We start from the raw sequence: 17,092 nt of genomic DNA on the forward strand, positions 1-17,092 counted from the left end.
AAATTGTTTCTTATAATCGTGACACAAATTAAAATGTACCAGCAGCTTAGGAGCCGATAGCGACCGTGTTTTCCACCAACGAACATGTGGACAATCAGACGTCCTGAGGTAACCCAGCCCCCCACCTCCGCCACCCACTACCATTCTGTTCATGTTTGATTAGTGAACACAGTTGATACGAGCGCTGAAAGGAGATGAGAGAGTCGGAGCATGCCTTAGCAGCTTCTTTCTGTCGCCATCTCACGGCCTGACATTTGGTGAAAGCTGCACACAGCCGGAGGCACAGGGGTCACCGGTACTCACACAGAGTGACATGCAGATGTGTGCTTTGCATGCATGCAGGGATTTGTGCTTGTTTTGAATCAGTGTGTTGAAGTCTGCATAAGCACACACAATGGTTGCACTTTTGCTGATAAAGCAGAGCCTGCTGCACACCTTATCAGGTCTAGTGAACACATCAAGCTCATCATCCTCAGTACTTCTACTGTTTTTGGTCGTAACTCCTTTTGCTAGGCTGCAAAGTGGCTCAGTGGTTAGCACTGTTGCCTCGCAGCAAGAAGGTCGTCGGTTTGCGGATCTTCCTGCATGGAGTCTCCATGTTCTCCCCGTGCAGCATGGGTTCTCTCTGGGTTCTCCGGCTTCCTCCCACAGTCCAGAAACATGCTGAGGTTAATTGGTGATGCAGCAGCTAACAACTGGAACAACTTAGAAAACACTCTCAACTCCGCTCACCACCTTCAAGCATCACGCCAGACTTTATTTACATCCTTATACATACACACACTTTCTTACACCTCATGCACATCTTTCTTCATGCACATGCCTCCATGCTTCCTACTTGTTTACTTTTGTTCTATGTCATGTTTATGCGTCTATTTGTGTTTGTCATTTACATGTGTTTGTTCCTGCAGGCGCCTCTTGGCCAGATCATGAACTGGTTCTCAAACTGCTGAAATAAAGGTCAGATAAATCTAAAATAAAAATGTTTGCTTGTCCACAGTCCTGCTGAGGAGCAACATCGTTCTTTCCCTCCTCTCTCGGACCCGCTCTGTCTCAAAGCAGGTGCTGAAATGAGACACTAAATAACTATTAGAGGACGGGCAGGAGAAGGGGAGGAGAATGAGAGAAACCAGGAGAGCACTTCCCCAACAGTAGCAGAGAGGGAGAGGGAGGGAGGAGAGAGAGAGCCGAGGAGCTTAGAGAGGGGATCTGCATTGTAAGTAGCTCTGAGAGCAGCAAGTGGTGGCTCTTTTTCAAACTGCTTTTGTTTTTGTGAGACGCAAAAGAAGAAGAAGAAGAAGAAGGAGGAGAAGGAGAAGAATCGAGTCCTGAGAGTGCAGTTCGGGAAAAGTCTGCGTTTAACAACAACAACAAAAAGAAGCTGAGAGGAAAAGGGAGGAGAGAAGCCGGGAGGAACACAAGGCAGCAATGGATAGCGGAGTGGCTCGCTCTGACCCTGGGATGGCCTGGATTCACACACTGCTGCTGCCGCTGGCCACCGTCCAGCACACACACTAGGCTGCTAACGCCACCGAGGTACGGCTCTGAACAAACAGGAACAATAACTGTCAGATAGCGAACGAGGGGATGAAATCTGCATTCACAGTCCAACTTGTAGCCTGTACCTGCTTCTGTGGGAGTGAAAGTTGAGCTGCGCTGTTTGTCTGAGAGGCAGCCTGAGCTTTGTGTGGAGCTGTGCAGCCTGTCAGGTGCATTTATCTGACAAACTGTTTTTTATATAATACAGAGAAAGACTTGGGTCATCAGTAATCAACAGAAGCAGACATTTAAATAAAGATTCTGAGCTTATGCACAGGTATCGTTGAATTAAATGTGAAATTTGACAGTTTTAGTATTAATTTAGTTTTGTTTTTGGAGCAGAGAGCCAAACATCCAGCTCAGGTAGAGGCTCACATCAAACCTGTGACATTATTTGCTTTTTTTAAAAATTCTTTTATTCTCTTGGGAGATTTTTGCTTTTTGCATTTATAACGTTTGCAGCAGCTCCCTGGGAAGTGCAGAATGAGGTGAGCCTTAAATGTGATGGCTACAGTGCAACAATGAGCCGCTGCAGAGCGGGGCAGGTAAGTGCTTGTCTGGAATATGCTGGATGAGGGGTTGTTAAAAAACTGTACATGGCTGAAAGTTGGCGCCCAGGCGAACTCATTCTGCTCCTCTCTGGAATATTTTAGCATAAGTCTCAAACACATTCTGTTGCTTCAGGCAAAAAAAAAAAGAAAAAGAGCCTTGAGTTGTTGGCATTGTGTGTGACTGTGTGCGTGTTGGCCTTTACACACATGAAGGCATGTGTTAGTGTCCTCATATACATACGTGTGTGTGTTCAGTCATGTAGAGAAGCCAGTCAGGGGATAACCAGCAGCACAGTGATGACACTCAGCAGCCAGGTTATGATTTATAATACTGTGGAGGCTGTTCTGGTCCAGGTAGAGTGTGGCCTCAATCCAAAGCAGATTAACACCCTCCAGACTTACTCTCAACATCTTTCAGACACCATGAGCAGGAGGGTAAGCTGAGGTGATGGCTGCCGTTCTGTCTGCCGTCCTGATGACTCAGTGTGTTGTCATGTGAGTCTGCTGCTGCTGTGTGATGGTCTGGAGGTGCATATTTTGGCTGGAGCACAATTAGATAGCTGTGGGTGTTTTTGGATTACCTGACTTACTGCAGTGTGTCTGACTCCAGCTCACCCTCTGCACATCGGTGGTACCAGCTCAGAGCATAAATCAGGGCCTTGAACTGTGTGATGGACATCTGATAGCATTTTTCTCTTCACACTGCAGGTTTTTGGGATGACTGACTTCCTCTAAGCTTTTACAGAGTTTCTGGCCTGTAAGTACACAAACGTGGGTTTGATTTCACTCGGCGTGCCCGTTCATATCACCCTCAGATTTATAACTCAGCTCAGGCCTTCTTTCCACTTCCTCCTTCCCCCACAACTGTATGTCTGGAGAGCACCTGCCCCATCACCTGCCACTCAGACAGCGGCTGTCTGAGCGTGTGTGTGTGTGTGTGTGTGTGTGTGTGTGTGTGTGTGTGTGTGTCTATATGGCCACACCTCGCCCTCATCCACACCTTCCCTCCCTCCCCCTCCCCAGCTAGCCTCTGTGCTTTATGGCTTCACACTCACGTGCACTAAACATGTTCTGCTGCTGCGTCGCTCAACACGACTGGGTTTTGTGCGCTGACCTGTTTTCGTCAGATCAGGAGGCATCATCAAGTGAAAACAACCTGAGTGCTGCTGATGCTTTAAACAGACTTTGTCACTTTCCTGCACTTCTGGCTTGTGGCCTAAATAGCAGCGGCTTTAACAGCCCATAATAGCAGCCTTTGGTCCCGCACGTGTGTCGCTGAGTTTCTTTGTTTGTCTCCTGCTTCGGCTAAGCGGTCAATTTCAGAGGAATGAGCGTGCCGAGTCATCCAGGGAATGTGGAAAAGTGTCTCTGTGTGTCAGAGGGTCTCATCTGGGGGTAGCGTGGCCCTCTCAGCTTGGACGTGAACTTGTGTTGGAACCTGGACTGTAAAACAGACCACCTACCGAGTTAAAAGCTTGTGCATCCAGATAGTAATGATACAGTCGTGCCACGGCTTTGATTTGTTGGAATAAAAGTGCACTTTGAGAAGACTTTGACCCCCTGAAAGCCTGAAGTTTCACAGTTTAGAGCTCTGGTTCTGTCATTCATTAGTTAATCTGTGTGTCAGGGAGCATTTGGCTCATACATGAAGGTTAAAACAGACTGAATTTTGAAATTTGAGCCCAGAGGCGATGTGTGCTGAGCGCTGCCCTGACTGTGCTGCTGCACACCTGTCTAGCACCGAAGCCTTCGGGTTTTTTTCCATTTGCCCGGCATAATGCAGCGTGTTTCACGTTATACTCATGCAACATACATGTCTGCCTTCAGACGCCGTGCCTCTTCATAAAAATTAGTTTTGTGTGTTTCTTTGCTCAGCTGAAAAAAAGAAAACAAGCAGATGTTGATCTGATATTCAGCAGCAGCAACATTTTTTTGTGCCTTCAAGGCGAAACGCCCTCGTTTAAATCATCATTTTTGTTTAAGTTTAAAAGTTTACACCTTTAACTGTTGCCTAAAGAGGAACAGCGTCTGAATGGTCATCTTGCTAGGTGTGTTCACTTCTACCTGATCACATTTCAAAACAACAGACGGCTTGTCCATACCTGTCCAGATAATAAAAGCAAGGAGTCGGGTGGAGGAGCTCGAACGGGGAAAAGTGGAGCAGACGGCTGGAAAGCAGCGAAGAGGAGAACGTGCACGAACACAAGAGCAGATGAATGCAAGAGACGCATCAGCAGTTTGACGTAAAGTAGGTCATCCTCCTGAGAGCTCAGTGGCAAAGGATCAGATCAGAATCAAAGTGTTCTCATTGACAGTTTGAGTGCAACAAACCGAAGCTGCTGCTGCTTTTTAACACATTTAGAGAAAAAAACACGACCAAAAAACGAAGCCACAGCAGATGCATGAAAAGCTCGCCTTCTTTGTTAAACATTTACTAGAAAGCTGCTGAAGAAACAAGCGAAGGATGTAGTTGGTGATGTTCTATATCTTCCTGTTTTGAACAAAACGATTAACCCTCTGAACACCGAGCAGCTTGTCCTCACGGTGGGCTCGTTAAAGACCTGCATCTCTATGAAAACAGAGAGAAGTCAAAAATATCCTGAGTTATAACGTCATAAGAAATAAAGACAGTAAAACTAAAACAGATTATTTATTTTATAAAAATTAGTTAAAACCTGGACTCAACTACTTCTTTCCAAGCGTTCACAGGTGTCACTGACACGGTAATAAGTGATTTACTTCCCTGATTAGTGCAGAGTTTCTGTTGTTGTTCATGCAAATGGTTTATTTTGGGAAATACTTTAAATGATAAAGTACAGGAATTCAGATTAATTATCACAGTTGTGTGCTTAGATTTGCTTCATTTCCCCCAATGGAGCTGCAGATGAGTAGTTAACAGGACCATGCAAAGATGTCGAAAGTCTGAAAACTCACTTTTACACTTTCTGGCACTGATAAATAGTTTGACAGACTTGACAGACTTTCTTTATTGTCATTGCACAAAAACAACAACCATGAATCTGGCAATGAAGTGTCTGAAACTTGTAAGTACTGTGAAACTATAACTATAAATATATCTATATCTATGTATAAAAGTAGTGCAAAGTAAAAAAAAGAGCTAAATATAAATAGTGTAAAAATAAAAAGAATCATGTATAAACCAGAACAAAAAAAATAGCAGTGTCAAGAATATATACATGAAATCAAATATTGCACATTGATACAGTTTCAAACCTACCGGCTGGTGTTTGGGTTCAGCCAATCAGGTCGTCAATATTCTCCTCCTCTGTGGCTCTCAGCCCCACATCCAGCGGTTCACATATTTAAAGAAGTAAATCTGTACTCAAAGAGCAGCTGTGTGATTCACTAAAACCCTGGACGCTGATGCTGTTGCAAATATGAATCAATAATTAGTACGCAATGCATTTGTTGGGGACTATTTTCAGCTGTGGAGGGATACATATTTAGTGTTTAGAGCAGCTGCGGGTCGTATGTTTGAGGTCATGAAGACACATATCAGCTGGTGCAACAGTGGGTGGATCACTGTTTATGTAGGTTTTGGAAAATAATTCATTAGTCCACGTTGTTAAAGAGGAAATACGAAGATGTCAGCCTCGGCTCTGGGACGCTGTGATGGGTGTTTTCTCTACACATTACGTACTTGTTATAACTTTTCATATGTTCGTGTAACCTGCCAACACATCCTAAATCGCTGCTCCGTCTCTCACAATCTGCACACTGATAACCATTGTCTGTCAGAAGGTGCTGATTATGAGATTTTCTGGGTTTACTACCTGTTGGATTCTTGGCCCTCCATCAGCTCGCTAGCTTTTGTGACTTATGACAAAGCACCATAATTACATCAGGTTATTTCCATAAGTTTTGTCAGTAGCTCCTTTGTGTCCTGGCCGTCCGGGCTGTGTGTCTCCTGGGCATCGGCTTATCTTATGGTGGGGGGAGGGGGGAGGTTAAAGGTCCAAACGTCTTGGCGTTTACACGTGAGATGGTCGCCATTTTTTCAGGCTTTTAAATGAGAGCTGGCTGTTTGTCCGTCGCTGTCAGGGAATCCCACCGGGCGAGACCAGATCGGGGAAGGCCTTGCTGCACCTTCCAATCACTCACATTCAGGTGAAGCGTGTGGGGCACGGCTCTGTGGGCCAAGCTGTCAAGCATGCATCTTCATAGTGTCCCGGAAGGTCGTGGGTAAGCTGCCCGAGGCCTGAGAGGAGGATTAGGAGGACCTGCACCATGTGTAAACATTTGGGTAAACCCCCTCTGCCCGCCTCCTCCGTCGCCTCTGGGCCGCTCACCTGTCTCAGTGGGTGGAGGCTGCAGGAGGAACGAATACCAAGAAACTCCCTGACCTGGATTCACTCAGCCACGCTGACACTGAGCGAATCTGAGGCGTCGGCTCTTTTTTAAAAAAAACAAATTAACGCATCACCTTGACATCTGCTGTGAGTTCTCTGATTGGAATCTGAGTTTCTGTGAGGAGTTTGTTTTGGCTGCGAGGTTCAGATGAATCCCATTAAAACACCAAACCTGGGTTTCTATGCAGGCGTTTGCAGCGTACGTGTCAAACGGTGCACAAAGTAAAACCTCAGTTGAGTAAAATGACATTAGCATGGTCGAGGGAGATTGCTTCTATCAGTCATGAGACCGACGGAGAAACTGAGTCGTGAGAAGGAAGCATGAATGGAGAAACATGGGAGAGAACTTTCAGAATATTTAAAGCCAGACAAGACATGTACCTCAACACAACAGAAGAACCTCCTGCAAAATGTCTTGATGTTATCAACAAGTTCCCAATTATATATGATGGTTTTATCAGTGTTTCTTATCATTTGCATCAAATGGTGAGAAACCGAACAGGAAGACAAGCCTGTAAAGGACGTGGTGAAGATCTGAGGTTGTGTTTTAAAACCATCGTCGCTCCACAACAGCTTCAACACCAGAACTGGATTCACTAATTATAACAATGCAATATTATCACACAGTTCAATCTGAAACCAACAGAGCCGTCGTCACTGATAGAAACATATCTGAAAACTAGTTCACAGAAGCCAGAGTTCAGGACGGCGGTTTTCCCAGAAGTGACGCTGAATGATGTCATGTCTTGTCTCAGCAGACAATACGGGGCTCTTTAGTCTGCTGCTCGGCAATTAGTGGTCCGATGTGACCGAGTTAAGCTGCGATCTCACACACACACACGAGCCGGTGGCACCACACCGTCAGGACACTCCGCTCTGTCTGAACAAACACACCGGACTCACGCTCACGGGCAGAGAGTGTGTGGGGGAGGGAGAGGACGGCAGCCGTTCTGTCCGCCGCAAGTTTCAGGAAAGTCTGTGATGAGATACGACTGGCGGTGGTTGGATGTTCAGATTACCATCGAATGCAGCGAAACATTAAATAATCTGTGATTCGTGATGATACCTGTAGATGTTGCAGAAGCGTTTATGCTGGTTCCTGATGATCAGACTTGATTACCAGGACTAAATGTTTTCTTTAGCCGGAAATCATTTCATGTTGTTTTGGAAGAGATTTAGTTTGACTGATAACATCTACAGATGACAGAGAAGCAGGTTGGACCAATTTTTAAAGGGCCAATAAAAAGATAAACAGGTTTAAGAGTTATTTACTCAAAGATGTGTCTTTAACTGATCTGTCACGATTTTGTGGCAAATTTTCCGACACTGGGCTGCACAGTGTCTCAGTGGTTAGCACCGTCGCCTCGCAGCTAGAAGGTTGCCGGTTCACGTCCCGGTGAGGACACCCGGGATCTTCCTGCATGGAGTCTCCATGTTCTCCCCGTGCAGCGTGGGTTCTCTCCGGGTTCTCCGGCTTCCTCCCACAGTCCACAAACATGCTGAGATTAATTGGTGATTGTAAATTGTCCGTAGGTGTGAATGTGAGTGTGCTTGGTTGTCTGTCTCTAAGTGTAGCCCTGTGATAGACTGGTTACCTGTCCAGGTGAACCTGCCTTCACCCTGAGTCACCTGGGATAGACTCCAGTGACCCTAGTGAGGATTAAGGTGTAGAGATGATGGATGGATGGCTTTTTTGTGTGTATTTACATCTTTTAATGTGGGAATGAAATAAACTACGATGCCTGTGTTCATTGCTCATTGATTATTGTTAGTTTGATTGTTTTTACACAAAGCTCAGCCCGATGACCTGAGCAGTGTGCTTCGACTGTTCTGAACAGTGCACAAACCTGGAAGTGTGTGGTAGAACATCAGCGGGATTTTGAAGCAGACGCTGCAGTTTAAGTGATGACTGACAAATCTAGAGCAGCTGCCACGGTTTGTAGGTTTAAAGGCCGGTTCATGTTTTGTCTGACAGGGTGTGTGTGATGTGAATTCTGTCACTCCCCAAATCCCCGAGGGTCTGCATGGACGTCTACAGGCAGCCCTGAGTTTGGGACTGACTGCACATGCAAGAAAAACAAATGGTGCGTCAAAGAAATGTCTGCTATGATGAGAGCCTGTCACTGAAAGAATTGTAGTTGAAGTCGTTGCTGCTGGACTTTGTAGGTTCTCCTGTTCCTACAAGCTTTCCATCAGTGGTACCAAACACAGTAGGAAGTTCTAAACTCTCCAGAAATCCTGAGCGATGTCCAAAAACCTCAGGAATAACCACTGACCCGGTGCTACAGCCCAATCCGTAACCAGCTGTTTTGTCCTGAGTGTATTTCTGTCTTCGACACTCGGGGCAACGTGACTGTGGCCACAGATGATGGATGAGTACCTGTTGTAGTATGAGGGTCCATTTTCCACCAAACTGGTTCCAGTGCTGGTGCCTGACGTAGCACCAGTTCTTTGTGTTTCCACCACCAGGTTCTCAAAACTGGTGCTTTTCAGGCCCCAGCTCTTTGCTGGGCCAGACTAAGTACCGTCAGGGGCTGGGGGCGGGTTATCGTGACTACCAAGACCGATGGATGGGACACACAAGCGGTCATTTGTGTCGTTTTTCACCAGGTCCAATCACAGATGTACTGGAATGAGTCCAGGGGCACATGGAAGTTCTGCACAAACTGTTGCACTGAAATCCGGTCCAACTGTGTCCCACCAGCAGCACCACAGTGGTGGAAAACAGTTCTTTTCTAACTTTGGTGTGCTGCAGTATTTACGCTTAGAAATGAGGTCTTCTTGTGACAAATGGAGCTCACCTACATGCTGTTTATTCTGCTCATAGAAAAGACTGCACGAGAAGAAACCACTGGGTTTCATCTTGGACCAATGTGACATCAGAACGTCCTGGTTTACTGTTAAAGTCATCTTTGGTCTCACACTGGTCTGAGCACCACGGCACCAACAGCAGCTACCCAGCCTCCTATGTGGGGCGTTCAGGGAACATCGTAAATTGTAGCGTCTATCGATAAGAACATGTTCAGCAAGTCATGTGTTTTTCCTGTGACGAGGTAGGAAGTGCGACCAAATGAGAAAGTTGGTCACACCGTTAAAAAAGTCAGTCTGGAGTCCTGTGTGGACTCCGTGTGGCGGCAGCGTTGTTCGGTAAACGGCTCCATATGCAGTGACGTATGGCTCTAACTCGGCTCCTTGCTGATGGAAAAGCAACCGGTTCTTAGATTAGAACCAACTAAGCACTGGAACCAGCACCAGCACAGAACTAGCACCTGGTTGTTCTTGGTGGAAAAGGGGGTATTAGTGTCCATCTGAAGTTCTGTTTGATCCAAGAATCAGCTGGCCACAGACACATGATGAACAGTTTATGTATGAACATTAGGCGTCTTGCTTACCGTCCCTTTAAAGCGCACCTCCAAACATGAGGAGAACAATTTAGAAACGTATGTCTTCATCCTGATAAACCACAAACAGCTCCAGCAATGAATCCATTTGTTTTAACACCCTCATCTGCCCTCCCGGCAAACATCAAACGAACGTTAATGACGTGATTACACGACTGTGGCTGTGTGGAGGAGCTGAATCAGCAGCGGCTCGACGCTCACATTCATGTGATACACTCCATTAAAGGATTATTCTGAGGCCGTCAAAATGAATAATATTACAATTAAAAATGCTCCTTGAGTGGCTGCTGGCATCAAAGGCGTGCCAGAGCGCCATTCATTAACTTCTGCATGCAGACACGGTGTCTTAGAGCCGCCGAGTGAAATTACAGGGAGCAGCTCTGGCAGCAAAGTCCATCACAGTCACAAATAACAGCCTGCTGTGACAAGGGAAATTACACGTCTTTGGAATTGAAATTTTAATAGCGCGATATAATCGTGCGAGTGTGAGGAATGTGCGGTACGTGTAATCGGATGCTTTCATGTTGCGATAAATATGGCGGCGAGGCTTTTCTGTCAGTTTTTTGGGATGTTTGCGGCGTCCTGAGATGATAACTAAATTCTCTGCAGTGACGACGGGGCTGTTTGGTGGAGGATTATGTGAACGTTCATTCATTAGGATTGTGACACCATCACGGAAACTGAGATCAAGTTTTTTTGTTTTTTGTCTAGACAGCACACCGTAGACACATTGGGTCTTACACGGGAGACTTTAGATTGAGGCGAGTAAAGTTTAGATGATGCTGAACATACAGCAGGATTACGGTACAACCAGTCAGTAATCACATCCAGACACCAATAAGCTGGTGTCATTATGCTGCACTGGTCTGGATGTGTTTATATGGCTCAGTGGCTGCACTAGAAGAGTGGATCAGTATAAGCAGTTCCCACACCCTCTCAGGTGTCCTGTGCTCAGGGCAGCCTGGATAAAGGCCGCCTTTGTCTGCGGCAGGGAACAGGTAACCATTTGTGCTTGCACTGCCCTGTGTGTGTGTGTGTGTGTGTGTGTGTGTGTGTGTGTGTGTAACAGAGAGAGATAGGATTGACTGCCTACCTTTGCAGCGAGAACAGGTGTGGCTTTTCAGCAGCCTCATATTCACAGCGTACTGCACATGTGCGCTCAGGAAGGTGAAGTCTGGATTCAAACCTGTGATGATCTGGAGTTATACTTACAGGTGAAGCATTAACGCTCTCTAAGGAGTCTACGTTTGTGTAAATATGCAGGTGTACAGTTAATCGGATGCTGTTAACTGTAACGTGACATTTACACATGCGTCTCCTAAAGATGTGTTCTAGTATGATGAATAAACTCTGTAGTCCAGTTAAACATGCACGAACTGAAGGATACAGTGAGTGCAGTGTGTGTGGTTGTGAATAGAAAAAAGAGATAAGAAGTTAACAATTAACATTCAGCCTTCTTTGTGAACCAAACTGTACAGTCTACAGAGTCTGTGTTTTGAGGTGATGTAGAAGGTTACAGGAGCTTCAAAATGTCAACAAAAGGCTCATTAAAATGAATATAACGAAACAGAGCAGCAGAGTGAGGGTTAAACATGAGACAGCTGATCCAGCCTCCGTCCAGGTTAGTGCTGCTTTTGTTTCTTCACCTTCTGAGCAAATAGAACGTCACACACAGGAAAACAGCACTAATGGGGGAGAGTTTGCAATGATTGGACTGAATGCTGTTTGACCTGGAGATGAAATAATAAAAAGATACGGTTCCTGGACATGTAATAAAAACATGCTGATTAGTTATTATGTTGTGAAGTGGAATTTATGAGGCGATGTTATCTGCAGTTATAAAAGCAACGAGCCTGCGAGGATGTGACAAAGGAAACCATCAAACCTCTGCGTCCTCCTGTGCATACGAAGCTCTGTGTGTGTGTGTGTGTGTGTGTGTGTGTGTGTGTGTGTGTGTGTGTGTGTGTGTGTGTGTGTGTGTGTGTTGTAGGTTAGCGCCGGCCCCATTCCTGTTACCAGGTGTTTAAGGCAGAAGTGGAGGATTACCTGCTCAGGAAGCAGGAGGGTAAGAAGAGCCAGAGCTCCACTGGTGTGTGTTTAACGAGGCTGTCAGGAGAGCTGACTTTATGACCCGCTGCCGGCTTCTAACAGACGCTCGCTGTAAATATTCAATCAGAAGAGCGACCGGCTGACAGGAAGGTAGACGACCAACCAGAGTGATAGATGAGTGTACCGCTCAGGTGAAAGGTGAGAGTGCCGAGGATACGCTCTCTTCCTACGTCTGTCCCTGTGTTGTGGTATTCCATCTGGAGCTGCTGCTGCTGCTGTGTAGATGTTAAGTACAGGGGCTGAGTGCTGTGTGTGGAGAAGTCTTTAATTAGAGCAGGAAGACGACACACTACACCAGACTCTACTGTGTGTGTGTGTGTGTGTGTGTGTGAAGACCGGGTTCGACTGTTTAACATCCTGCATGCGTCACTAGTTTCGGGGTCTTCTCGTATCCGTGTGTGTGTGTGTCTTCCTAAATGAATCCCAAAAATGTGAAGAAGCCCTTTTAGAAAGTCATTCCTGTGCCACCTCCACCAGCTTCATGTCCACAGACTGTGTGAATAGTTTATTAAAGTGAATGTGATGCGGCACACCGTCGACTCTGTGGAATCCTCTGGCAACAAGCTGCTAACACTGAGTCACGTCCACTGAACCGTGTCTGAGTCCAAGATAAGATGTTTGTTGCTGTGTTGGTTTAGTCAGACTGGTTTCAGTCACACTGACTGGTTTGTTTCTGGTAAAGATAGAAATCCACACATTGTTTTAGACAACTCTGAAATTCAAACTCATTTGGCTGATGAGCTGATTGGCAGCTCAGTACAGATAACACAGAGGTCACAGACGGAGATACTCACATCCTTTGTGTGTCTTCATATATTCACATTCACATACAATTTAAATAAAACGTGCGCTCCACGTTAGATCCATTTAAATACTCAGGTGGTAGAGCGGTGGTTCAACCCTCACCTGCAGTTGGACAAGGCTTTAAAGGCCAAGATGATTTCCATCCATATCTATACACCGCTTTAATCTCTGTAGGGTCGCGAGGAAGGCAGGTTCACCTGGACAGGTAACCAGTCTATCACAGGGCTACACTTAGAGACAGACAACCAAGCACACTCACATTCACACCTACGGACAATTTACAATCACCAATTAACCTCAGCATGTTTCTGGACTGTGGGAGGAAGCCGGAGAACCCGGAGAGAACCCACGCTGCACGGGGAGAACATCCCGGGCCAGGATGCGAATCCTTCTAGCTGTGAGGTGACAGTGCAAACCACTGAGCCACTGTGCAGCCCTCAGATCAGTTACCATGTATAGATTATAGTGGTAGTTTCAGTCCTGAGAGGAATACATTCCTGTCTGAACTTGGTCAGTTTTGTTTTGCAGTGTTTAATTCAGGAGTGTATGAGTTATTATATTAACATTAACATTAATAAAGTGATGTCTTGTGTCTCTCCTCTTGCAGCTCCCATGTGCCCACTGAGCCATGCTCCCTGGCTATGGATTCTCACCTTTTCCTGATTTCCAGCCCCACCTTAGCGCTTTTCGCTGCCGAGGAGAGAGTCCCAGCATGTGGATCCCAGGCTCAGGAGAGTCCCCGGGTCTGAGCGAGGCCCAGGAGGACCGGCCTCTCCTCCATCCATGCCACCACAAGCATGTCGCTGTGTGCCAGCAGGAAACGTTGGCTTTTATTGAACTCCAACCACCAACGACTCCTAAACTAAACGGCTTCGCCTCTCCGAGGCCGACCGTGACTCCAGACGCACAATGCACGACACACTCTCTGCCGCTGAACGGCTTCAGTCACACGCTGAATGAACTGAATGAGCTGCAGAATGGCTGTCACAGAACAGACAGCGAGCGTGAAACACATCTGGACTCTCTCACACATGCTGCAGGTGACGGCGAGCTGCTCGAATGCCAGAATGGCAGCAGGACTTTACAGGAGCAGAGTGAAAAGCCTCGGACCGTCACAACAGTGTGTCGTCCTCTCCACGCAGCGCTCAGCCTCCCTCTGTCGTTCCCTCTGTCCTCTCTGTACACAAACCGAGACTCCTGGGAAGCTCAGGTGCCTTGCTCCCCGTCCTCACCTGAATATCCTGGGTTTCAGGATTCCTGCCAGCCTCAGAGGAGAACGTCACAAGGTTCACTGAAAGAGAAGTCTATCCGTGAGTTTTCTCACCGTCAGAGCAAATAGAAACGCTGTTCATGTTTGATCTTAATCTAACGAAGTTGTTTTTTTTGTCTCCAGGGAGAAAAGTGCAGGTTTATTCCCCAGACAGTCTGAGTGACGAGTCACTCGGCAGCCCAGTCCTGGATGCAGAATACATCTTTCCTGGACCTTTTGCGTCCTTCCTGGAAGAGGACCTCAGTGGATTATCCTCTTTGGAGGCCGTTTCAAGTCCTTCACCCACAGACGGTGTCACGGATCTGCCGAACCTCAGTCATGACGATATTTTTAGTCTACCTTCAGAACCTCTGCACATAATAGAGGACTCGATACCAGGAGTGGAGGAGGACAGAGGGAGCGTGGACACATCCATCGTCGCAGGCGGGAGCTTTGTGCCTCGAGGCCGTCAAGGGGACCAAGAACGGCGGCGCTTCTCGGCTTCAGAGCTGATATCCAGACTGCAGCTGTCTCAGAGGAAGAACTCGTTCACCCTGAAGCTGGGGAAGTCGCTGTCTGCCCGAGTAGCCTCCAGGGACAGACAGAGCTCCAACAGCCTCGGCCCAAACCCCGACTGTAAGTAGACAACAGGACAGCCCAGCTCGCAATAACAGGTCAGCGAGGCAGAAATCAACATGAGGCGACTTCATGAGGGGACCACAGCTTCAATGCTACTGACACAGATCGTCCACTAGTGGAGGAGTGACCCGTTTTAGTATTGATCCTCCATCGGTGTTCAGTTTAAAACTGTGAAGGCCTTAGTGTATGATTTATTTATTTTATACCCTTATGTCATGAATAGAAGGATCAAGCCATGACATTTGGTACCTAAACAATTCCATCTTTAGCAGACTGTAGTAGCGCACAAGAGTCTTGTCGGTTAGAAGGTTCTGGATTAGAACCTGTTGGGATGTTCTCCCCATACCTGCATGAGTTTTCTCCAACCACCTCAATTCCTTACTGCTCTCCAAAGGAATTAATTGTGGGTTAATTGGTCCTGAGTTTGAGCATGAATGGTTGCTGCAGTCTGGCAGCGCTGTTGCAGGGTCTGCTTGGTCCACAGCAGTGTTTTGGTGGGTGGATTGTCATCAGTGAGCCTTACATGGCTGCAAATGACTCACAAACCCATCTCAAAACTTAGTAAATGGTCTGCACTGACATAGCACTTTTATCCAAAGCGCTTTCCAATATGTTTCTCATTCATCCATTCACACACCAATGGCCACAGAGCTGCCATGCAAGCTGCTGCCTGCCATCGGGAGCAACTTCGGCTTCAGTGTCTCGCCCAACTTCCAGAAAAGTTCAGACTGCGAGCAACACATCATGGAGTCTTTAATACATGAGGTTACTTTATACTTCTCCAGACCTCACACTAGCACCTCCTGCTTTTTGTTCTCTGTAGATAAGTCCAACTCCAGACATCGCAGCTCAGGAGGTTCTAGCGATAGCGCCCCTCACAGTCCTGTAGGACCGGCACCTCCACTGCCCTGCACTGACAATGGGATACATCGGTGGAGCACAAAACTTGGGTAAATAGTAGGCGACAGTACAAAAATATTACCAAAGAAAATCTGTTAAACAACATCTGGTTGTGTAATTTCACGCTTTCTTTATAGAATGCGAAAGAAATCCATCGAGGAGGATGTGGCCACACTCCCATCTGTTCCCAGCTCAAATCGACTATCAAGGTTTCTGCCAAGTTGTAAGTTTGACATATTTAGCTTTCAGCCATTTAAACCACATCTTACAAGCGAATCCCCAGAACAGCCGTCTTTACTCTCAACTTCTTGATTTTGCAGCGATATTGTATCAGGAATACAGCGACGTCGCCATCAACAGAGAGATCCAGAGGCAGCAAGGGAAGGAGCCCGGCACAGACGAGGAGGGCCTCAGAGACGAGGGCTCAGATGGAACCCCGTCTCCATCCAATCTGTCTCCATCCAGCTCCTTTCGTTCCTCGCGAGGATCTGCTTTTGCTCTGTGGCAGGACATACCTGATGTTCGAACCAGCGGTCAGCTCGACAACTTCAGCAACGAGGAGAGAAAACTGCAGGAGGTAGTGAAACCTTTCTATTTGAACAGATTGTGTGTTTGACTGCTGCAGCTCTTCACAAAGCTGAAATACTGCATCTTTCTCAACTCAGGCAAAGTTTGAGTTGGTGACGTCTGAGGCTTCGTACATCCGTAGCTTGACGATCGCCGTGGACCACTTCATGCTGTCACAGGAGCTCGCTGAGTGTCTCGGGACTCAGAATAAGCAGTGGCTCTTCTCCAAGCTGCCTGAAGTCAAAGATGTCAGTGAGAGGTGAAGTAATATGCAGCTCATGTGCCTCTATCCTCCTCCAGCCTGTGTTTGAACATCTGGACCTTCATACTGAGTCTATGTTCTGCTTATCGTCTGCAGGTTTCTCCAGGACCTGGAGCACAGGCTGGAGGAGGACATTCTCAGATTTGATGTGTGTGACATCGTTCTGGACCACTGCCCAGCTCTGAGAAGGGTTTATTTACCTTACGTAACCAACCAGGCTTACCAGGAGCAGACATACCAGCGCTTGCTGTGAGTAATCATTCTAATATAGGGCTGAACATATACAGTATGTAAAAGAACTGAGGATATCAATCTGCAGTGTGATGATTCAAAATTGAAACGATTCACAATAATTGCATTTTCACAGAAACATCAACTAAAAAATGGTTAAAATTGAGTTGCAGCAGGAGTTTTAGAATTAGAGGCTGCAAGGTGGATCGGTGGTTAGCACCATTGCCTCTAAGTGTAGCCCTGTGATCAACTGGTTACCTGTCCAGGTGAACCTGCCTTTACCTGAGATAGACTCCAGCCCCCCACCACCCTAGTGAAGATGAAGCGGCGTATAGATGGATGGATGGATGGATGGATCATTAATCAGAGCCACAGTGGTCGTCTTCCTAAAACGATGCACTACTTGCACACATATGGATGGGCAAGTGCTTGTGACTTGGCATTCTGTGAGAGTTCAGACAGTCTGAAGG

General features: G+C 46.7%; 1 protein-coding gene across 1 annotated transcript in view; it reads left to right on the forward strand.

Annotated features, from left to right (window-relative positions):
* Positions 1-1,208: 1,208 nt before the first annotated feature.
* arhgef19 (Rho guanine nucleotide exchange factor (GEF) 19) overlaps positions 1,209-17,092 on the forward strand; it is a 31,825-nt gene continuing 15,941 nt past the window's right edge. The window contains exons 1-8 of the mRNA XM_008295275.1: positions 1,209-1,536; positions 13,382-14,084; positions 14,168-14,659; positions 15,486-15,612; positions 15,700-15,785; positions 15,883-16,139; positions 16,228-16,388; positions 16,488-16,640. Coding sequence (XP_008293497.1) covers positions 13,403-14,084; positions 14,168-14,659; positions 15,486-15,612; positions 15,700-15,785; positions 15,883-16,139; positions 16,228-16,388; positions 16,488-16,640 — 1,958 coding nt within the window. The 5' untranslated portion in view covers positions 1,209-1,536; positions 13,382-13,402. The remainder of the gene's footprint in view (positions 1,537-13,381; positions 14,085-14,167; positions 14,660-15,485; positions 15,613-15,699; positions 15,786-15,882; positions 16,140-16,227; positions 16,389-16,487; positions 16,641-17,092) is intronic.

Source organism: Stegastes partitus, unplaced genomic scaffold, assembly GCF_000690725.1.
Source record: "Stegastes partitus isolate 25-593 unplaced genomic scaffold, Stegastes_partitus-1.0.2 Scaffold1035, whole genome shotgun sequence".
Taxonomy (NCBI): Eukaryota; Metazoa; Chordata; class Actinopteri; family Pomacentridae; genus Stegastes; species Stegastes partitus.